Source organism: Cibotium barometz, chromosome 44 (assembly GCF_041138505.1).
Source record: "Cibotium barometz isolate CiBa-2024 chromosome 44, ASM4113850v1, whole genome shotgun sequence".
Lineage (NCBI taxonomy): Eukaryota > Viridiplantae > Streptophyta > Polypodiopsida > Cyatheales > Cibotiaceae > Cibotium > Cibotium barometz.
In genome coordinates this window covers 28,275,212-28,299,410 of record NC_141089.1, presented here as the reverse complement: position 1 = coordinate 28,299,410, position 24,199 = coordinate 28,275,212, and the positions used below count along the sequence as shown (strand labels likewise).

At 42.3% G+C, this 24,199-nt stretch overlaps 2 protein-coding genes across 3 annotated transcripts in view; one reads left to right on the top strand and one right to left on the bottom strand.

The window, feature by feature from the left end:
• Window positions 1-13,182, top strand: part of LOC147613156 (uncharacterized) — a 99,134-nt gene extending 85,952 nt beyond the window's left edge. For both annotated transcript variants that reach the window (XM_086782438.1, XM_086782437.1), the window contains exon 6: window positions 12,502-13,182. In XM_086782438.1, coding sequence (XP_086638564.1) covers window positions 12,502-12,697 — 196 coding nt within the window. In that variant the 3' untranslated portion in view covers window positions 12,698-13,182. The remainder of the gene's footprint in view (window positions 1-12,501) is intronic.
• A 1,922-nt stretch (window positions 13,183-15,104) lies between these two features.
• LOC147613155 (carotenoid cleavage dioxygenase 8 homolog B, chloroplastic-like) lies at window positions 15,105-21,058 on the bottom strand. Its single transcript, XM_086782759.1, has 9 exons — window positions 20,962-21,058; window positions 19,700-19,736; window positions 19,114-19,225; window positions 18,879-19,010; window positions 18,009-18,206; window positions 17,063-17,253; window positions 16,612-16,801; window positions 15,832-15,934; window positions 15,105-15,574 (listed from the first exon to the last, which is right to left on the bottom strand). Exons 1-9 carry the CDS (start codon window positions 21,056-21,058, stop codon window positions 15,432-15,434), a joined length of 1,203 nt encoding a protein of 400 aa, XP_086638885.1. The 3' UTR covers window positions 15,105-15,431.
• Between the last annotated feature and the right edge of the window lie 3,141 nt (window positions 21,059-24,199).

The following is a 24,199-nucleotide window of genomic DNA, read 5'->3' as shown; positions in this document are numbered from 1 at the left end:
AGAGTGGTAGTGTGTAAGTGTGAACCACCTCCTAGAGAGTGTTAGTGTGTAAGTGTCTTGTTTGTGTGTGAACCCACTCTTAGAGAGATGAGAATAATATCTAGATATTATGTGTGTGCCAGACACAAGCAATTCACTAGGGATATTGACATATTCTTGCTCTTTCTTTTGAATCATTGAGCTGCCATAAGGCAAGAGTGTTTCTCGAAATTGAAACTCATGCAAGGAAGCAGTGTAATTCTTGGCAGTTTTACCCACCTTTACCAAAATGGTTTTGGGACAACTTTACTACCCCATTCTAAAATAATGGTAATAACTTTTGCTTCGCTCACCTGTTTTTATGGACACGAAGCTCTCTTTGAGCTCTATGCATCTATATAATTTAATTATTACGCAGCCATTCAAATAAAACGCATTAATCGTCTATTTATCTTTACTTTTTTAACATTTTAGTCCAATGCTTCTCTAAAAAGTGGTTAATTTCTTTGAATATCTTTGCCTAATTGCAAGTCACATGCATCTCATTTATTCTTTAGTCCCTTCCATCTGCAATTGTTATAAAATGTTTTCTCTAAAACTAAAGAGATAAGAGTACATACTATAAGAGAAAGTACTCTCTAACTATAACATATAATGGTGGCGACTATACGAGTTGGCGCTATAACTATGCCATACTCTAGTAATCCAAATTTGGCCTATCACACGGCTTGTTGTCCCACTGGCAACATAATCTCACCAACCATGCCAGTGGCATAAGTGCAGAAGCTATCACGCAGGCGGGTCATCATAGCACTGGTTGAGCTCAATATCTCAATAGAGAGAAGAAGAAGAAGCTTAATATCTCAATAGAGTGTGGTGTAGTTTCACGAGGGCATGCTTGTAAATTCAAGAAGTGACCAAAGTAAAACCCCCAAACTTTGTGTTGCATTCTTTTGGTGGAGACGGCGGAAAATATTATTTCTCAACCTCACCGTCCTAGCTTGATTTAGGAAAAGCAAGGTGTTCCCTTATCTCTTCATTCTACTTGCTTTTCGTACAAGCTATCTCACAATGTTCAACATTTTAGGTTTCCACGGAGTAAAAGGAGAAGATCCAGTAAGTAAGTTGAATCGTGCATGTAGACTAACTAATTGGTCTATAAAGAAGGGAGCAGAAATACTTTTTTATTTTTTAGAAGGTGTGGTCTTATCGTGGCATGAGACTTTATCAAAAGATACCAAGAATGATTGGAAGAAGCTGATCAGGGCAATGAAAGAAAGATTTGGGACAGTGGAGTCACCAAATGCTTTATCTTTTTGCAGTGGATGACAATCCAAAAATGCTAGTGAGCAAAATACATAGTTTTTTAAAGATTTTAGATTTTTTTTTGAGATTATGTTGATGTTTTTTTAGGTTTTTTGACATGATAGTAATGCTTATCAACACTTCAATGCCATGATTTTGCACTCAATTTTTCTTAAAACAAAAACTGTAGAGATTAATGTCTAAATTAAGTTAATCTTGGAAAAAAATACAAAAAAATACTGTTATACACTAATTTCTTGATGAACCTTGGGGACTAATGCTCATAGTAATGATGAAAGAAACCAAGTGGAGAGATAGCCTACCTCAATCACACCCAAGAGAGCTACTTCTACGTCTTCTTCTGTGGAGGATTGCAAAAACTCTTTAGCGATGGAGAATGAGCAAGTTTGTCATGGCATTGGATGCTCATTTCTTATGTAGGAAGGTGCTTAGCAAAGATCTCATAAATTATAAGGACGCTCTTCACATTGGCTTGAAGGACACTACACATCGAGTCCACGTTTCAGGCTTCTCAAAGTGTGTCAACTCCACCATCTCGAGTTCAGACACCTACAATCTCTCATGTACCTTTAATCCTTAGCATCGGATCACAATATATCACAATTGATGGTTGAATTTGCGGATTTGAAGTTGCATTTGGTAAAAACGCATGGCCACCCAGGGTCCCATGAGTTGATGATAGGTCTAGGAATAATAGTAGCATCACATACTATGAATGTCTAGAGAAAGGCCACTACCGTGCATAATGTTCAAAATTAAGAAAGAAGAAAGATAAAAATGGTAGCATTTCTAGAAACATGTTCTGAAGATGAAGAGGAAGTTTTGATGGCAAAAAGAACTTGTAGGATTAGGAGTTAAGAAGAAAAAGGGGATAGAAAGTAGAAGAAAAGTCGGAAGAAGTCAGGAAGAAGAAGAAGTCGCCTAGGAGGCAAATTGGACGATCCAACTTTTCTCTTAGTCAAGAAGTCATCTAGAAGAAAAATTGGACTATCCAATTTTTCTCTTGGTCAACGATCTCTTAATTATGACCTCCTCACAGATCTTAGAGAAAATCACATTTGGATAACTTTTTGCACTCTCTCCAAATTTTAGAAAGGAACGGGGTAAGTTGGCTAGTATAAGGGAGACAAAGAAAAAGAAGACGAAGAGTGATGGGGCTCAAAAGGTGGACAGACGTATGAGATGATGTAACAGTGGTAGATGTTCTTATTGATGGTCAATTCATTTCCAACGCATATATAGATGGAGGGATATCCATCAATGTATGAGTGAGAAGACAAAGAAAGAGTTGCAAATTTGAAACTATTTTCTATAAATTCTCTATATCGAATCAAGCTTGTTGATAACACTAGGGTGAAGTGTCACGACCCTGTGTTTTTCTCTGGACAATATGCAGGTGTGCATGGGGACATGGTGGACAGTGTGAATGGCATTAGGTTTGAGTTAAAAAGGAAGCCCATGTGTGGACAACCCCAAGTGTGAAGGGGGAAAAGAGACAATATTTAAAAAGGTTTTATAACCTTTGGTGGCCAAAAATTAATGTTTTAAAAGGTTTCAAAACCTTGGGAGGCCCCTAGGGCAATTTTTAGAGACTACTCCACTTTTGGAGGCCCACGTCTCTCTCTGGACTCTCTCTCTCTAGCTTTTTGGAAAAAGGGTGCAACTTCTCATGCGTGGAAGAGAGGAGAAGTGGACGGCTTATGTTGGCTGCGCACAGGAGAACTCATGCAGATCTGTACGGCTGCTGCTGCAGGTACAGCGTACGGATGCTAGAGGTACTGGCGGCGGCTGCAGTTGCTGGTACAGTCAGCGCAGGCAGGTACGACAGCAGGTACAATATTGTACGACTGCTGATACAGTGTACGAACAGGGCTGGACTGCAGGTTGGGCTGGACGGAGAGCAGGTTTTCTCGTGCTTCTCTCTCTCTCTCATGGAAGTAAGCGATGGGCTGCAGGCAGCCATAGGAAGCGCACAACTGTAGAGGCGTTGGACTGAACAGGGCATGGGAGGCTCTCTTGGAAAGAGGGGACTGCAGGAGAAACAGAGGCGTACACGTGGGGACAGCCAGTACTGCTTTCTCTCTCTCTCTCTCTCTCTCTTTCTTTCTCTCTGCTGAAAAGTGGATAGGCCTGCAGGAAGGTCTGGGCGGGCAGATGCAGCATAGACACGTGCTTTACTGGCTTGGAAGAGAGGCTGGTGGGCTGGCTGCAAAAAGCGCCCAGCCAACAGATTCTCACGCTCTCTTTCTCTTGGAAGGAGGCGGGCAGAAGGAGGCGCATAGCCGGGACTGTTTTGGGATAGTTTATGGGCTGTTTTTGTTTGGCTGCAAATTCAGCTATGTACTTGGGTTTCTGGCTGCAAGTACAGGTCATTTGGTTATGTTTCTGGGCATGGGAGTGATGCAAGCTCGCATGGCTGTGTGCTCATGGAGCAGATTGTTCTCTTCCTGCTAGAAAGGAACAGAGGGACCTACAGCTATGGGCATCTCTATGTTGCCAGATGTTTCATGAGGGAACAGGTAACTTGATGTATGCCGTTGTTGGCGCTGTTGTTGAATGGTGCCATGAATGGTTCTGTATGGAAACAGGACAGAAGTTTCAAAGGGAAACAAGCCTAAGGGTTTCATGTGGAAACAAGTCGTAGGTTTCTCGAAGAAACATGTTTTTGGGTTTCTCCAGGAGATAGGTCACATGCAGGTAGAATGTACAGGAATGGACACATGTATGGTACAGCCTTGCTATTGATTGGACAGGGGACAAGGAATCGATGATAGAGATGGATATACCCTTGGAAGGTAGAGAAGGTTGATACAGGTGTGTCGACTGTATGGTATGCTGTGCTGTGATACGAGTTCTCTTTTGAGAGACAGTTTGGGAGTCTGTGTTGTGATGCAGAAGCACTGGATGTGTCAGGGTGTGATACTGTTCATAGTGTGAGAGGCTATGGATGGTTGTGGCAGCCCCGATCATGGGAGAAAGCTTCTGTATGGAGACTCATAGTGAGAGAGTCTTTCGATGTGAACAATGGCTGGATTTGTTTGTGGATGCCGTGTGGACAAGAAGCCATGATGCACGTTCTTTGCAGGCTTCAAGGGTTCTACTGTGACGGCGGCTGAGTTCCCAGTCTTATTGTTATCAAAGCTCTTATAATCAATTAAAGAAATACCGCAAGGGGCGCCACTGCGTTTTGGGGCCAATCGGTATCCGTGTACTGTTTGCAGGAGCACTCTAGCTCCCCTTGTTTGTTTTCCTTTTCTAGGTCTTCAATGGCGTTGAAGTGTTTTATGTGCGAGTGTTTGTTTCACCGCCCGTCAGGCCGGTTTCATGAAGAACTTAGGAGTGGTTAAAAACTTGGAAGAAAATGGGATAAATTGGCTAGTATAAGGGAGGCAAAGAAAAAGAAGAAGAAGAGTGATGGACTCTAATGGCTTTAAAGGTGGACAGACGTAGGAGATGATGTAACAGTGGTAGATGTTCTTATTGATGGCCAATTCATTTCCAAAGCATATATAGATGGAGGGATATCCATCAATGTATGAGTGAGAAGACAAAGAAAGAGTTGCAAATTTGAAACTATTTTCTATAAATTCTCCATATCAAATCAAGCTTGTTGATAACACTAGGGTGAAGAACTTAGGAGTGGTTAAAAACTTGGAAGAAAATGGGGTAAAATGGCTAGTATAAGGGAGGCAAAGAAAAAGAAGAAGAAGAGTGATGGGACTCTAATGGCTCAAAAGGTGGACAGATGTAGGAGATGATGTAAGAGTGGTAGATGTTCTTATTGATGGTCAATTCATTTCCAACGCATATATAGATGGAGGGATATCCATCAATGTTTGAGTGAGAAGACAAAGAAAGAGTTGCAAATTTGAAACTATTTTCTCTAAATTCTCCATATCGAATCAAGCTTGTTGATAACACTAGGGTGAAGAACTTAGGAGTGGTTAAAAACTTGGAAGAAAATGTATGTGGTATTTCTGTATCTACTACTTTTTTGGTGATTTCTACCAAGCCCAATATTAGGGCTTTCCCTTTAGTTTTGGGAAGATTATGACTCCACAAGGTGAAAGCAATTCAAAAATAGAAGAGAGGTGATCTGATTCTCCAAGGAGACAAAAAGGTGTGATACAACATTACTCCTCTACCATTTCTTGATGAGATTTTTTTAATAAGTTGCAAGTTATGAACTATGTTCAATGTGTGATGGATACTTTAAATATTTTCAAGTTAAAATCTAGACGAAAAATCAAAAGAAGACATCATTTGTCACACCTTGGAGATGTATGCTTATAGAGTCATGCGGTTTGGTTTGACCAATGCACTGACAACATTTCATGGCCTCTTGAGTTACGTATTTGCATCGTATTTGGGTAATCATAAGGGTTTCGTTAGATGACTTCTACATTTATTCTAAGCACATGGATCACTTAGAAAAGTTAAGGATGTCTTTGAGATGTTTTGTGGATGCAAGAGGATGTCTCAATTCCCAAATGCCGAATAGCCTGAAGAAAGGTGGTTCTCTTCGGGCATGGCTGCGCGGGGGCCGGGGTGGGGTGTTCGGGCACGGCACCGCGGGGGCCCCGGTGGGCGTGAGGACACGGCTCAGGGGGGCAGGCCGGGAGGTGCTCGGGCATGGCTCCACGGGGGGCCGGGGTGGGGTGTTCGGGCACGGCACCGCGGGGGCCGGGGGGCATGAGGGCACGGCTCAAGGGGACGGGCCAGGGGGTGCTCGGGCACGGCTCCGCGGGGGGCCGGGAGGCGTGAGGGCACGGCTGCGTGGGGGCCGTGCGGGCGTGAGGGCATGGCACCGCGGTGTTCGGGCACAGCTGCGCGGGGGCCAGGGGGCGTGAGGGCACGGCACCGGGGTGTTCGGACACGGCTCCGCTGTCATATCAGAGATCTCAAAAGAAGGCATTGGGATGGAGTGGGAGAAGGTGCGGGCTATTGTTTCTCTCCCACCACCCACGAATGTAAGAGGAAAGAGAAGAATCTTAGAAAAGGCAAAGTATTATGAACGCTTTGTCGATATGTTTTATGAAATGGTATCTCCTATTAATATTTTTACAAAGAAGAATGTATATTTTCATTGAGGCCTAGAGTTAATTCATTCTTTTGCATTGCTTAAAAAATGCATGAGTCATAGTCTAATTGTGTACCCTCGAAGGTGGGAGGAGGATTTTTATGTAAATCGAAGTGTGCACACATTCAGTGGATGCAATACTCCTACGGAAGGGAGAGCAAGGATACATGCAGCCAGTTTACTATGCAAGCCGACAACTTAGTGATGCAGAGGAGAAGTATGGTGAGAGAAAGAAGGTTTGTCACTTTTGTTTATAGTAAACAAATTAAGGTCATATTTGTTTACTCACCCTTTCTTCTTTCTCACTTCCCAGCCTTCTTTGCAAGCGTTGTTTCGCAAACATAATCTTGTAGGGAGGTTTGCAAAATGGCTTCTTTTACTTTTGTCATATAAAAAACAACTAGAGCTATCGTTATAAATCTTCTCACAAGAAGAGGAAGAGGAAAGACAGAGAAAGAAAGAAATGTGTGAAAATTTGGAGACACCATACCAATTGCTTCCATTCTTCATTTGATGGAGATTTTAGCCCTTTTAAGCAATGTGGACTTGACGGGATAGCTTTGTTTGATGCACAAGGAAATAAGGTATGGACCAAGGATGAGGAATCTCCTTCATTTGGAGATACCACACCAGTAGCTTCAATCCTTCTTTTTGAAGGAGACTTAAGCATCTCTAAGCAATGTGGAGTTGGGGGGATGGTTTTGTTTGATGCACAAGGAAATCAGGTATGGGCCAAGGATAAGGAATTTCCTAATGCTAGATCAAATAATGCGGCTGAGTATAATAGGCAAGGAGTCCTAATTTACAAGAACTTCATGAAAGGACAATGAAGTTAAAAGAAGCTGTTGTCTTTTGTGAAGTTGTTCATGTTAAAAGAAAGGATAATCAAAGGGCTGATGAATTAGCCACTCTAATTTGGCTTCTCTCAAAGTGTTTACTCCTGTCTTAAAAGACACAGGATGGCTAGAGCTTGAGGATGTGTAACATTGCTTAGATGAAGGTTGTTTTTCCCATGGACTAAATGCTTAACAAAAGCAGAGGCTTGAAAGGAGAGCTCACCCTTATACCTTTTTGGGTGACATTCTCTATAGGTAAGGTAAGGATAAGGTTCTCAGGAGGGTAGTGGGTCTTGAGGAATCTAAACGGATAGCTTGCTCAGCTAACACAACTCGCAAGATCCTTAACACATGGTATTTATGGCCTTGGCTTCACAAAGATGTCTATGAGTGGTGTGGAAGTTGTGAAATGTGCCAACTATTTGGGTGCCACCACTTGGTTCCTGGGCCCTTGAATCCAATTCCAACATATGGTCCATTCGAAAGGTGGGGATTGGATTTTGTGGGTCCACTTCCTCGTTCTTCACAAGGGAAGTATTATATTCTTGTGGCTACAAATTATGCAACCAGGTGAGTTGAAGCAAAGGCTACAATTAACAACTATTTCAAAGCCCTTTTCAACTGTGTAATTCAGTCTTCAATCCCATGGGGAATTGATTCTCTTTTTATTGCTATTTTTCAAGGCGTTTTTGGGACAACTTTACCACCTTGCACTAAATGGCCATAACTTTTGAATCACTCATCCGTTCTTATATGGGCATGAAGCTCTCTTTGAGGTGCATGCACCTATATAATTCAAATATTTTGCAACCATTCCAATAAAAGACTGTAAACCTCTGTTTCTCTCTGTTTTCAACATAACAATCACAGCTTCTCTTAAACATGATTAATTCCTTTTTAATTTCTTTGCCTAATTGCAAGTCCCATGTATCTCCTTTATTCTAAAGTCCCTTAAATCTTCAATTGTTCTAAAATGTTCTAGCTGAAACTGCCCTAGCCGCATGGATGAACCCTATCAATAATTATCTCCGTTAACATAGACTTGAGCCAGAAGATTTTCTTTGAACAAAGAATTTCCCTCTTGTTTGGAGCGGAGAGATTAGCCAAAGGAGTTGCTGCTCCCGATTCTTTTATCTTCCCTTCTATAAATTACAATCTCACAATTGATGTCTTTATCTTCATCTTGATTTAAGGGAAGAGAGAGAGAGAGATGTGAAAATGTGGTGTAGTTTCATAAGGGTGTGCTTGTAAATTCAAGACGTGATCAAAGTGAAACCATCAACTTTTGCCACCAACAGTCCCATTCAAAATGCCAAGTTGCATCCCATCTTGCATAAGAATGACCCACTGTGTTCTTGCGGCAAGCATAATGATCCCTTGGCCAATAATGAAGGGAAGAATAGTGGGTACCTCAGCACCTGACCAAAACGTGCGCCCTGATAAGATCTTCCCAGACCTGTTACATTGACCAAAAGCAAGTTTGTGTTCATGTAATAGCAAGTCTATATTACACTGACCAGAAGCAAGTTTGTGTTCCTGCAATAGGAGGATTTCCATAGGACCTTCCATCACAGCAACATGGGATGGGGACGGTCGGGACAGGGGGACGGCCAAAAATAGGGGATGGCGGAAAGGGACGGGGACCCAGGACGGTGTTTAAAAAATGCATATTTTGTCAGTATTTTCATTATATTCAAGTACCCTTTAAAGAAAGCAAAGAAAATTGATCATTTAACTCTGAAAACAACTAAGGCATGGCTCATGAGTCGTAATATAAATGTCGCGAAAAATAGGAAAGGTGATAAGACATACTGTGCATATGCCATAATATAATGGAAAACCAAATTATGAACCCCAAAGAGTGTAGTCATGAGTAGTCAACACTCTAAGGAGCCTGTAACGTGCATCAAACAAAAGGTGCCATGGGAGTACACAATCCAGAAAAGAGATAGCCTGCAGCCTGCTGCCTGATAGGCTACTAGAGTCGTGGGCTGCTAGGCAAGATTGAAGAGACTGGGCTGCTGGGCTGCAGGCAAGATTGAAGAGACTCCTCACTCGAGTTCTGGGCGTTGAAAGCAGAGGGCCGAGGGCACTGTGCAGGCAGCAGCGGGCTGAGCATTGGTGCCGGCCTTGGCCTTTGAGGCTTGGCCCTTGGGCCCTAGACTCTGGCCTGGGGGCAGGGGCAGGCTGCAGCGCAGCTGGCTTGCCACTTGAGCCTTGCAATGCTTGGCGGCTGGCCTGCGCAAGGGCGTTGCAGAAGACAAACACGTTATGTGACACGGCCGGCCAGAGATGCAAGGGCAAAATGCCCAATTTTTTTCTTAATGTCCTCCGCCACTACGCGTCCCGCCGAGTCCCGCCCGTCCCCTGACACGGGACGCCCGTCCCCTTGTTGGGGGACGTGGGAGGGGACGTCACCTTGGGGACGGGACGGCCGTCCCCGCCCCCCCCCCACCCCCCGTTTCAGGACGGCATCCCTGCGTCCCGGGCCCCCTTCCCGCCCGTCCCCTGTTACACAGCCTCCGTGACTGCAGGGTGAAGATGGTTTCTAACGAACTGCTTCTAGTGCCAATGAAGAATACCACCTAGACCCTGAATAGAGTCCATGAGACAACTCTCATGGTTTTGAGCTAGAGGTCTGGCACCCAACCTAGTTTCATCTCTAGCGCCTCTCAAATGTGTGAACATTGCAAGTATGGAACGGAAACGGCTTTGGGGTGTTGGAAACCGATGGAACATGCACTCTCATGGTGATGAGGGTGCAGCACTTGGTGATACTTTGCATTTGGATGTACATACATCACATCTCCTGGTGGCAGCGATTGGTCTTTGTACTGAGCTTGAGGTACATGCATTGCAGGCTCTTGGTGGTAAGGGTGCACTTGGTGATACTCTGCATTTGAATTTTGGATGTACATGCACTCATCCTGAATCATCTGCTTCTGGGGAGTCTGCATCATTAGAGAGACGCGTAGGGGTGAGGGTGCTCCACTACTTAAGGGTTTGGTGCAACGGGAAGATGTCATCTGTCGTCTGTCGTCTTTGACCATAACCCAACGCTGCTAGGTCTGGGGTGGAGCACATGAGTGGCACATGAATCTCTTCCGGCCAAGGTGGCCAGGAAGAAACTCATGCGTTTATGGATTTGGGAGACCTGGTCCCTCACGTGCCTCTTGTGGGACCCAAGGGAGTGGCCTCTGCGTGATCCTGCTGACAGGGGGGAGACGCTGGTTACCCCGTTCTTTGCATACACCACACGGCTAGGCCGCAGGATCGAGATGCCCGAGGTCGAAGGCACCCCGGCAGCAGCAATACACGGGCAGTCACAAGGCCTCTCACAACAATTTCTCTCAGATTTTTTGGAAGAGGCTCTGGGATAATTTCGGCCTCGAAAGATCACCCTCTTTCTTTGGTTGCTGGCACACAGGAGTTTGGCGGTCGACCAGTAGCTTGTCCGAGTGAGGCCACCCTTAGGGGTCTCAGCGACATTGTCTGAAAGCTTAGTAGGTTTGGTAGTAGATTCTTTGCATTTTCACGATGGACAAGGCCTCGACCCATATCATTTCATGGGGCACTATCGCTCAGGCCACGAAGGCTGAGTGTGTCACGGCTTATGAGGAGGAAGGTGGGGCCTAGCCCTTCAGGTCTCTCACGTTTGCATTTTGGCAGAACCAGTCGCAGCCCCATCTAGCGATCATTGGACTCCGAGTTCCTGCCAGAGATGGGAGATTTGTAGCAGCATTGCAACTTGGCACATCTGCAGAGGTCGATGCAACGAAGCCATCGAAGGCACCCACACTCCATGTGCAGAATCCATTAGGAGCATTTGGCTCGACATCATTCATACCCGCCAGTGGGGGAAGTTGCAAGGTGGCTATGACCGCATGCGCAAGCGGCGGGAAGCCTCCTTGAGGCTCTAGCAACTTGGCCCTTTTCTCACAGATAGAGGTGGTGAGCCCACTTGGCATTACAAACCACCTATGTGGTTATTCCCTCCCCCTGTATGAGATAGCCTTCTCCTCATAGAGCGGCCAGCCGGAGGAGAAGTGCATCTTTCTCCACCTCTTGATTCTTTGATCCTTGCCCTCTACATGGAGGCGAGTTTGTATCTAGCCACCTCTTCGTTGTATTTAGCCCTTCGTGGCTGGTTTTTGTTAACTAATAGAAGGATCTTTTTCCCATAAAAGAAAAGGAGAGCCAGTGTTATGCGATGTATTGTGTAACACATACTAGGAGTTTCCACCTCTTGAAGCAAGGTACCGGGTGTAGGATTAAGACCAGCTGGTAGCTCCAGTCAGCCTTGTACTGCATCTTGCTGGTGCACGCATTAAATTTTGATCAACTGAAATGAAACATCTGTATGGAGAGGTCAAGCTGCAGATTCAGCTAGAATAACGTGCTATATGGAGGGCTTGCTGCATGGGAGATGGGACATCATAATGGATTTTTAAAACCTAGCTCCACTTTAGAAAAAGCGTGCTGCAGACAAGGCTGCTGCGTGTTGGTCGAAAAGAAAGGTTGAAAGGGTCTTAGTCTATACCTGTTGTTGCAGGAGACATTATTATTGCAGTTGTGGGTTGCTGAATTTTGGTTGCTAAAAGACCACCCCAAGTGGTGAATATATGCCTTCAATGTCCACAGCCTTTGTGCTGAATGTGAAGGAATCCAATCCTTATGCATTCCCCAGGGCCTTTGTTAAAGACCTTAACCTTGGTTTTTGTAAGGTCCCTCTTGACAAAAATGTCAGTGCATCCAAGTGTGTTTCCAAGCCCAGTACCATGTACAATATCGTGTGCAAAGAACAAGATGAAGACTACTCTCTCTGCTAGAGTAGATCTGTCATATCGCTAATCAGCCTGGCTCGCGGGTCTGAATCAATTTTTTTTGTAAAACCTGCAAGTAGCAACACATTTTCTCGTTTGCGTGCCTGGCCTTCTGAAGGAGCGCCCTGAATGTGAAAATGTCTTCCCATGTAAAGTTGTCTCGCTGAAAACCTACTTGAGGCATGGTGGGCATCCTTGAGAGAGAGAGAGAAATGAAAATGAAATGAAATGTTATATTAACGTCTTCAACAACCATGTGACATCTGATACACTGTCTGGAAAAGAAAAGAAAGAACTGAAGGTAAGTATCTAGCCCCACAATACATCAGTAGGGGGCATCCGGAAGCAGCAACTAGGGAGGGTGGGAAGCTAATGCTACTAGGTAAAATGAGAGAGAGAGAGAGAGAGAGAGAGAGTACTAACCACTTTTTTCTATCTATTTCTGTTTGATCTGCAGCCTTAACGAAGTGGAGGTCATGCAGAGGAGGTGGCAAGCTAGAGTAATATGCCAAGGTTTTCAGAAAGTTGATACCATGAAAAGTTCTTGTCAAACATGTCTGCAGATGCAACAAGACAACTTGAAGCTTCTTAGCCTTGCCAAGCAGCTTGTAGCCCACATAGAGAATCTGTGCGCTAAAAATGAGGGGATATAAGGATTTTTTTTTTCTTTTAATCTTTTTGGTTAACCTTCAAGGCTCATTGCTTGCCCTCTCAATGGAATGGTAACACATCATCTAAACATCTTGTGAACTCTGATTCCAGCAGTAGTTGTCTACCCCTTGGAACACTAGGTGCATGGACTAATAAGGTGTTTTGACCATGATCAAGCTCATGAAAGGGAAAAGGTGTGATGACCATGATCAAACTCATGAGAAGGCAAAGGTGTGATGACCATGGTCAAATGCTTCTCACAGCTTTTTTATGAGGAAACACAAGCGCCTTCAACTAGACCATGCCATGAGAGAGCACTCCTTGGAGTCCTCATTACGACCTATGTAAGAGGATTCAACGTGCGACATATACTCGCAAAAAGTAGAACCTTTCACATCACAAAACTTTAGCTCAAGCTGCACATTAACACTGATGGAGAACACTATTGTATCACTAATGCGATATAATATATGGCTAAGCTTCACATGCTCTTGTGAAGGGTGTTTTGGTTGGTTTGGAACAGCTCGGATTGATGGCTATGTGCTAAGAGAAGCTATGATGCAATAGATAGTAAGGTAGATAACTAGTGTGGATGGGATGGAATGCGACTACATAAATAGTACACGTGTAACATGTTTGATCCCAGTATTCCTTTACATCATGGTGTGGTGGGTGTGACTGGGTCAATATGATTGTCTCACGTAGACGGGTCAATAAAACACTAGGAGTCCACTCGAAACCATTTGGGTTTCCATTGTGCCCAATTTTCGTTCATGACGACTAAGAGTAAAGTCTATATACCATATCAGTAGACTATCATGAAGATAGTGGCCAAGTTTAGCATGTAGCCTATTCTGTAGTGTGCCAAATCTATCAAAGTTTATTACTCTCCCAAGCCACTATCCCATGTGGATACATGGGTGTTGCATGCTCGGAGTACTCGACCGTGGCTACTCGTAATGGGGTCTCTACATACATGAGCTAGCTTCTACTTGGACATCGCAATATGAGAGTGGAGCATTGATATCCAACATCCTTCCTTAGCATAGCTGCAGCTATGGAGAAATGCTCAACCATTATCAGCACAATACTTTTCTTACTTATTGTAATGGCACAAAGAGCATTTCTTAGTCAAAATATGGTCGACAACAATTAATACTAGCTTTCCTTGTTGGTATTGATGTTCATGGAGGATGAACACCAGTACAAATGATGATATTTAAAAGCTGATAAGAGCACATGATAACCTTCAATTTGAACTTTTAAACGGTAGTTGGTGTCATCAACACTATATTGTAGTGATGGGACCTTAATTTCTCCTTAATTGTAGTTGGTATCGTTAAAAGACAACTAGCAAAGAAGCTTTGCACCATGACACGTCTCTGAGAGCGTAAAAGCAAATATGGCATATGATGTACATAGGCAACACTCACAAGAAGTAAGATCTTTAATAGCACAATAATTAAACCAAAATGGCAGAATAATGAGATGGACTCCAATACTCCATTTGTTTCTAAGAGCCTTTTGGTTTTTGATAATGTCTAGTTTGGGAGTGGAAACCCCATCTATGATGCTTTTCTACTATATTCAGCCGTTAATTGCTATTTAGTATTTCATAGCATTTTTTACTAGAAGTTTAATACTACCTTAATACTTCAAAGTATTTTGTTATGTAGATGGGTAATTGCAAGGCCCTTGTGTGAGTGACTATCCTATCACATTGCCCAGATGTGGATGTGGGCATGTAATCCAACCAAAAAAAGAAGTAAATGAATTTGCACTATATATTTATGTACAATCACCTAGCTGTTGGTGTTGTAGTGATTGATGTGGGACTTGCACATGAATATATAGTGTTTCTTCAGAATAAGCAACTGTTGAATGAAATGTACAACATTGATGTTGAATGATTCATAGAACAATGAACCTATCACTATGTAATAACACCATATATGTTGATATATACAACATTGTGCTCATATCACAATTTACTAGTAGGTTGGAATCATATTGTATGTGTTATTCAAAACATTAAATTTATATCACCATGTAATAGCCTTATAGTCATAGTCCACCTACGGGAGCGTGCTTCATTTTTAAATTTTTATCGTTCGCTCCTGACCTTTGGCCATCCCGATGGTGATCACTTTTGATGCAAGTGTAATGCTCCCACAAACTTTGCATGCTTGTGAATCCTGTTGCTTGCAATCAATCTATGGTTTGTACTATTTCACACTCAATTAAAATTATTATTCTTTCATCTTAAGATACATGTTCATGTGTGTAATTTGCACCAACATTATCACAAAATGATACAAAATATGAGCATTGCATTGATTGAGAACCTCTCAAGTATTGTGTGTGTGTGTGTGAGAGAGAGAGAGAGAGAGAGAGAGAGAGAGAGATGAATTTTGAGAAAAAAATACTGGACTTTATATATATTTTGAGTGGGGGATTTTCAAGTGTAGTTTGAAGTAGGCTTCTTGTATTACAAGGGCGGTGTATTTTGATGATGTATTGGCAAGTAGTGCAGAGCTAGGCTAAAAATGTGTCTTCTTTAGATTATGTTTGGTGCTTGAGGATCTTTGCCTTACCTTGCACTTGGTTGTATTCATGCACATATTACATATGGTTAATTGCTCATCAATCATATTACTAATCATACCATAAAATTGATTGTGCAATATTTTCACTTCATGAATCATATCATGAAATGGATTGTGTGGTGCTTCACTTCTAATTGGGAACCCAACAGCCATGGAGGCCGTATGGGAGGCCATGTGGAAGAGGAGCACGTGCAATCTCGGTGAAGGTGGGCCCATCCAACACCACCACAAAGGAGCTCCCCTTGTTGTCGCTCACAATGGACAGCACAACACCTGTGGGGGAAGGATCAAAATAAAGGTTTACAGAGTTGGAAATCTGTGTGTGTGTGTGTGTGTTTTTGATAAGTATTGCAATGGTGGTTAGCGGTAATTAATGCAAATGCAAATGAGGGGAAGTTCTTGTGCTTACCATAGAGGTCATAGAGTTGGAAATGTGTGTGTGTGTGTGTGTGTGTTATTTAGAGGTAATTAATGGTGGTTAGAGGTAATTAATGCAAATGCCAATGAGGGGGAAGTTCTTGTGCGCTTACCATCATCTTCAGCAGTAGCGCCTGGTCGGGGCACAAAGAAAGGCTCACTTGGAATCCCACCCTCTTCATACCAATTCACAGTTGTTTTATTCACAAGATCCGCCTACACAGTTCCAAACACAGCAACACATTAATCTCTCTCTCTCTCTCTCTCTCTCTCTCTCTCTCTCTACACACGTGTTGTGGCAGTGTCCACATAAATAAAAACCTAGGATCTGCAACATTTCTGTTTTTTACACTCTTAATGACATTTTTTTTTGGCAAAATTGTAATATTTACTAGTTTTTAGTTATATTTCATTTAAAAAAATCTACAAATCCCCAAGAAAAACCTTCAAGATTTTATGCCTCTAAGTTTTGTGATCTGCTAAGAAAAATATACTCTCAAAAAACTTAAACACTCACACACACACACACACACACACACACACACACACACACACAGCCATATCATTTTTAACACTAGTTTAATTGTTTGCAAAACCTAAAGTTAATTAAGACATACTAAATAAAAAGATTTCCATTGTTAGCCACTACCAAAAATAGAGTACATACACATTAAATTTTTTAGTTTTCTTATAGCAAACTTTCAATAAGAATTATACACTCAAGTTTTTTCCCATTTTTTACATGCTTTTGGTGACTCATGCCATCTTGATTTCACATAAGGAAAAGGTTTCCATTGTCTACCAAAAATTTCTAACCATAATTTTCAACATCAATTATGTAGCTGTTTCACTCTAGTGACATGCTTTTGGTGGTGTGATTCATGCCACCTTACCTTTGTTAGCATGTTTGGAAAATGAGCTGGTCGATGAGCCCCACATGCATAAACATATTGATACTTGTGGGTCATGTAGAGAGGGTTGATTGTGGCCATGTCCAAACCTCGCCCATGATAATCTTGTGGGATTGCGGTTACAAGGTCTCCATTGGGGCTTCCATCCAATGGGATAATCAAACGACCCACTCTGGAAAACAAACAAATCCAATGGTAGGGAAAAATCATCCTTTAGTGTATTTTCGAAGGCTGAGATTGAAAAATCAAATTGGAATTTTGACTTACCTTCAAATTAATGATTAAGATTTTTAAATAAATTAGGTTCATCAATATAGGAAAGCTGGGGCTTTATATGTCTATGTTAACTAACTACCCTACTAGACTTTAGATTCGCATACATGCATGCATGCATGCATGCATACACACAATGTTATAAAGCTAGAGGAGAAACCTAGCATCCGGGATGTTATCCTTCGGGTCCTCTCGTAGAGCATCAAGTCGCATGCGCTCGAGTATGGTTGGCTTCCCCATGTGCTCACAACAATCTGCAATCACTCGTGCTTTTCCTGTGGCCTCATCAACATCCTCATATCCATTTATGAAGTGAAATGTAACAAATGGTGGTACCTGCACACTTGTTATCTGCATGCAAGCATGTCATCATATAGATTAGTTTATATTTAAGGGTAGCCCATACCTTGAATTAGCACATGTAATATGTGCACACACACAAACACAATGACAAATCTTATTATTTGTTTATGTCATTCTCCAAATTGTAATATGAATCTCTTAATTATAAACAATGGTGTTATTTGCGAAGTGTATGAGTGTATGATGAGTAACCTTAAGCAAACCATATCATGCTAACTCAATATGAAAATAATAAAACATGTTAATTTGCAAATGTAGAAATTTAGTTGTTTATGTCAAGATAAACAATGGTGTGATTAAGCAAGTATATGAGTAACATCCAACAACCATATTATATTACAAATTTAATATAAAAACAATAAAACATGCTACTTTGCAAATGCATATAAATGCAACGACAAGTCTTAGCATTTGTTTATATGAATATCAATAATGTAATATGCATGACACACACAAATATTAATACACACATGTAATATTGAAAATTTAATATGAAAATAATAAAACATGTTATTTGCAAATGTGTATAAATGCAATGCCTAACCTTATTATTAGATCATTGCAAATTTAATATTAAAATGTATAAATGCAATGCTAATCTTATTCTTAGATCATTGCAAATTTAATATGAAAATGTATAAATGTTATTATTAGATTAAGTTACTGAATGAAGTCTTTGGAATGGTTTTGAATAATTTGATATAAGACATGACTTGTCCTAGCACTTCTACACATTTCGTTACCTCTTTTCCTGTCTTTCTATCCACCACATGGATGAAGGCTTCATAGTGTGGTTCCCAATCAAACTTGAAGTAAGGGCAAGGTTCACTCTTGAGCAGATTCACCATGGAGTATTTGAGGGAGATCTCTGGCACTATGATATAGTTCTCTGTGACAGGGAAAGAGTGAACCCATCCAACAGATTTTCCTCTACATTTCACCTAGAAAAGATAGGTAGAATATTTAGTCTTGTGTTAAGCATTCAAATACCATCAGCATATACATACACTGAGCTCTCTACATTTCGCCTAGAAAAGATAGATATATTATTTAGTCTTGTGTTAAGCATTCAATTACCATCAACATACACATACTGAGCTCTCTCTCTCTCTCTCTCCACACACACACACACACACATTTACATACTCTAAGGATATAGCATGTGCATAAGGCACATGGGGCCATTTGCACATCTCCCATCCTACAAGTAGCTTGAGATTTATCCACTTGAAAAAATAAGCACCCCATTCACACACAAGGTTAAAGGGAGCTTATTTTCATGTTAAGTGTATCACCTATTATTCATGAATGCATGAGACAACGAGATGTGTACATGTGTGCAGGCATATGTCTAATAATGAGTAGTCAGAGAAAATCATCCATACCATCAGGCATATGTCTAATAATGAGTAGTCAGAGAAAATCATCCATACCATCCATTCATTAATTTATTTCAAGAGTTGACTAACATACTATACACAATGAGCACTAATATTTTCATATTTTTTGATTGAAAATACTATATTTATATACTTTCATTTTAATATTATACACAATGGGCACTAATATTTTCATATTTTCTGATTGAAAATACTACTTTAATTTTAACTCACTCTTCCCAAGACTTTGCGAGTATTTGTTCCGGCTTCCATCCTCACAATAGTGTAACCTGGATTGAGTAAATCCGGTAACAATGTGATGAACTCTTCTTCATTCACAAAAGGATGGGGAGTGTGAATAAGTCCCTACATGTCAATTAGGAAAACAAAAAGGGTCAATAATCCCATTTTTTAGTGTAGTAAAGGGCTATTAAAGGAGAAGATATTCAGAACCACAAATTAGTCTTACCCCTGCCTTATCATCATATTCAAATTTTCCCATGGTCTCTAATGTATCAGGGTTGATTTGTATTGAACCCTTGATTGTCTCCGTGAAACAAACAACTCTTCCATCACCCAATCTAATACATTTGGAAAAATAGAAGTGATTAATTAGCAAACCATTGAGAATGAAGGTTGACACTAATAATAATATAGAATAAAGATTGGCACTAATAATAATTTAATCACTGCTAATTTAATCACTCATAAGAATTTAGAATGAAGGTTGACACTAATAATAATTTAATCACTCAACAACACCTACTAACTAGTATAAAATGCAATGGAAAGTTTATTTAAGTTTGTGACCTAATTAACAATTCAATTTTGTGACCTAATTAACAATTTGATTTTATAATAATGCATGCAAGCAAACATGTACTCTTACTTACTACTTCAACACACACACACACACACACACACACACACACACACACACACACACACACACACACACACACACACAGGATTAAGAAAAATGAAGGATGGAAAGATTTGGATAATCTACATTAGTGTAATTAAGAAAGATGATTATGTTGATAGAGATCACCAACCTCACCACCCCAGTGTTGGCATTGTCTGTCAAGGTGGCTGATTGACAAGCTGAGTTAGGGAAATACTAACAAGCGGGCACTCAAGTATGGACGGGCGGGCGGCCAAGTGTGGACGCCCGATGACCGGCCAAGAGCCTATAAAAGGGTGGCCAAGGTTAGTTATTGTATTATAGAGAGTCTCGCGAGTTTGTGAGAGCTCTATGGTCTTGGAGTCTGGATCTAGTGCAGACGTGCACTTGCTTTATGCAGCCGAGGTCGGCAACAGTCTCGAGGCCCGCGAGGGCAGCTTCGTGGTGGTATGGGACGCCGCGAGGAGGAGATTGGTCGGTACGTCATCCTAGTTAGCTCAGCTCGTGGCTCGGTGGGGACAGCCAAGACTGTGGGCTTGCCCACGGCTGTCATGGTTGGGAGAGGTGAGTCAGGCCTGCACCCCCTTGTTTGTTGTTTGCTCGTTTGTTTGCAGGATTCGAGTTTCGAACCAAGATCGATCACGAGGGGATCCGTGGGGATTTGACAGGAAGATGTCGTATGTCGTCTGTCGTCTTTGACCATAACCCAACGTTGCTAGGTCTGGGGTGGAGCACATGAGTGGCACATGAATCTCTTCCGGCCAAGGTGGCCAGGAAGAAACTCATGCGTTTATGGATTTGGGAGACCCGGTCCCTCACGTGCCTCTTGTGGGACCCAAGGGAGTGGACTCTGCGTGATCCTGCTGACAGGGAGGAGACGCTGGTTACCCCGTTCTTTGCATACACCACACGGCTAGGCCGCAGGATCCAGATGCTTGAGGTCGAAGGCACCCCGGTAGCAGCAATACATGGGCAGTCACAGAGCCTCTCACAAGAATTTCTCTTACATTTTTTGGAAGAGGCTCTGGGATAATTTCGGCCTCGAAAGATCACCCTCTTTCTTTGGTTGCTGGCACACAGGAGTTTGGCGGTCGACCAGTAGCTTGTCCGAGTGTGGCCACCCTCAGGGGTCTCAGCGACATTGTCTTTGGGATTGTCTGAAAGCTTAGTAGGTTTGGTAGTAGATTCTTTGCATTTTCACAATGGACAAGGCCATAACCCATATCATTTCATGGGGCACTATCGCTCGGGCCACTAAGGCTGAGTGTGTCACGGCTTATGAGGAGGAAGGTGGGGCCTAGCCCTTCAGGTCTCTCATGTTTGCATTTTGGCAGAACCAGTCGCAGCCCCATCTAGCGATCATTGGACTCCGAGTTTCTGCCAGAGATGGGAGATTCGTAGCAGCATTGCAACTTGGCACATCTGCAGAGGTCGATGCAACGAAGCCATCGAAGGCACCCACACTCCATGTGCAGAATCCATTAGGAGCATTTGGCTCGACATCATTCATACCCTCCGTGGCCAGTGGGGGAAGTTGCAAGGTGGCTCTGACCCCATGCGCAAGTGGCGGGGAGCCTTCTTGAGGCTCTAGCAACCTGGCCCTTTTCTCACATATAGAGGTGGTGAGCCCACTTGGCATTACAGACCACCTATGTGGTTATTCCCTCCCCCTGTATGAGATAGCCTTCTCCTCATAGAGCGGCCAGCCGGAGGAGAAGTGCATCTTTCTCCACCTCTTGATTCTTTGATCCTTGCCCTCTACATGGAGGCGAGTTTGTATCTAGTCACCTCTTGGTTGTATTCAGCCCTTCGTGGCTGGTTTTTGTTAACTAATAGAAGGATCTTTTTCCCATAAAAGAAAAGGAGAGCCAGTGTTATGCGATGTATTGTGTAACACATACTAGCAGTTTCCACCTCTTGAAGCAAGGTACCGGGTGTAGGATTAAGACCAGCTGGTAGCTCCAGTCAGCCTTGTACTGCATCTTGCTGGTGCACACACTAAATTTTGATCAACTGAAATGAAACATCTGTATGGAGAGGTCAAGCTGCAGATTCAGCTAGAATAACGTGCTATATGGAGTTCTTGCTGCATGGGAGATGGGACATCATAATGGATTTTTAAAACCTAGCTCCACTTCAGAGATGGAAAATCAACTGCCCAAAAGCATGCTGCAGACAAGGCTGCTGCGTGTTGGTCGAAAAGAAAGGTTGAAAAGAGGGGTCTTAGTCTATACCTGTTGGAAGTTTGCAGGAGACATTATTGTGATTGCAGTTGTGGGTTGCTGAATTTTGGTTGCTAAAAGACCACCCCAAGTGGTGAATATATGCCTTCAATGTCCACAGCCTTTGGGCTGAATGTGAAGGAATCCAATCCTTATGCATTCCCCAGGGCCTTTGTTAAAGACCTTAACCTTGGTTTTTGTAAGGTCCCTCTTGACAAAAATGTCAGTGCATCCAAGTGTGTTTCCAAGCCCAGTACCATGTACAATATCATGTGCAAAGAACAAGATGAAGACTACTCTCTCTGCTAGAGTAGATCTGTCATATCGCTAATCAGCCTGGCTCGCGGGTCTGAATTAATTTTTTTTTGCAAAACCTGCAAGTAGCAACACATTTTCTCGTTTGCGTGCCTGGCCTTCTGAAGGAGCGCCCTGAATGTGAAAATGTCTTCCCATGTAAAGTTGTCTCGCTGAAAACCTACTTGTGCATGGTGGGCATCCTTGAGAGAGAGAGAGAAATGAAATGTTATATTAACGTCTTCAAAAGGCCAAAGTGACCTATGAGACCAAAGTTACAACCATGTGACATCTGATACACTGTCTGGAAAAGAAAAGAAAGAACTGAAGGTAAGTATCTAGCCCCACAATACATCAGTAGGGGGCATCCGGAAGCAGCAACTAGGGAGGGTGGGAAGCTAATGCTACTAGGTAAAATGAGAGAGAGAGAGAGAGAGAGAGAGAGAGAGAGAGAGAGAGAGAGAGAGTACTAACCACTTTTTTCTATCTATTTCTGTTTGATCTGTAGCCTTAACGAAGTGGAGGTCATGCAGAGGAGGTGGCAAGCTAGAGTAATATGCCAAGGTTTTCAGAAAGTTGATACCATGAAAAGTTCTTGTCAAACATGTCTGCAGATGCAACAAGACAACTTGAAGCTTCTTAGCCTTGCCAAGCAGCTTGTAGCCCACATAGAGAATCTGTGCGCTAAAAATGAGGGGATATAAGGATTTTTTTTTTCTTTTAATCTTTTTGGTTAACCTTCAAGGCTCATTGCTTGCCCTCTCAATGGAATGGTAACACATCATCTAAACATCTTGTGAACTCTGATTCCAGCAGTAGTTGTCTACCCCTTGGAACACTAGGTGCATGGACTAATAAGGTGTTTTGACCATGATCAAGCTCATGAAAGGGAAAAGGTGTGATGACCATGATCAAACTCATGAGAAGGCAAAGGTGTGATGACCATGGTCAAATGCTTCTCACAGCTTTTTTATGAGGAAACACAAGCGCCTTCAACTAGACCATGCCATGAGAGAGCACTCCTTGGAGTCCTCATTACGACCTATGTAAGAGGATTCAACGTGCGACATATACTCGCAAAAAGTAGAACCTTTCACATCACAAAACTTTAGCTCAAGCTGCACATTAACACTGATGGAGAACACTATTGTATCACTAATGCGATATAATATATGGCTAAGCTTCACATGCTCTTGTGAAGGGTGTTTTGGTTGGTTTGGAACAGCTCGGATTGATGGCTATGTGCTAAGAGAAGCTATGATGCAATAGATAGTAAGGTAGATAACTAGTGTGGATGGGATGGAATGCGACTACATAAATAGTACACGTGTAACATGTTTGATCCCAGTATTCCTTTACATCATGGTGTGGTGGGTGTGACTGGGTCAATATGATTGTCTCACGTAGACGGGTCAATAAAACACTAGGAGTCCACTCGAAACCATTTGGGTTTCCATTGTGCCCAATTTTCGTTCATGACGACTAAGAGTAAAGTCTATATACCATATCAGTAGACTATCATGAAGATAGTGGCCAAGTTTAGCATGTAGCCTATTCTGTAGTGTGCCAAATCTATCAAAGTTTATTACTCTCCCAAGCCACTATCCCATGTGGATACATGGGTGTTGCATGCTCGGAGTACTCGACCGTGGCTACTCGTAATGGGGTCTCTACATACATGAGCTAGCTTCTACTTGGACATCGCAATATGAGAGTGGAGCATTGATATCCAACATCCTTCCTTAGCATAGCTGCAGCTATGGAGAAATGCTCAACCATTATCAGCACAATACTTTTCTTACTTATTGTAATGGCACAAAGAGCATTTCTTAGTCAAAATATGGTCGACAACAATTAATACTAGCTTTCCTTGTTGGTATTGATGTTCATGGAGGATGAACACCAGTACAAATGATGATATTTAAAAGCTGATAAGAGCACATGATAACCTTCAATTTGAACTTTTAAACGGTAGTTGGTGTCATCAACACTATATTGTAGTGATGGGACCTTAATTTCTCCTTAATTGTAGTTGGTATCGTTAAAAGACAACTAGCAAAGAAGCTTTGCACCATGACACGTCTCTGAGAGCGTAAAAGCAAATATGGCATATGATGTACATAGGCAACACTCAC

Coding starts and splice junctions, on each gene's coding strand:
- LOC147613155 (XM_086782759.1), bottom strand. CDS start 21,058: ATGAATGATGTCGAGCCAAATGCTCCTAATGGATTCTGCACATGGAGT. Junction 19,011..19,113: donor AATATGATGATAAGGCAGGG/GTAAGACTAATT, acceptor ATTGACATGTAG/GGACTTATTCACACTCCCCA. Junction 15,935..16,611: donor TTCCAAACATGCTAACAAAG/GTAAGGTGGCAT, acceptor GGAACTGTGTAG/GCGGATCTTGTGAATAAAAC.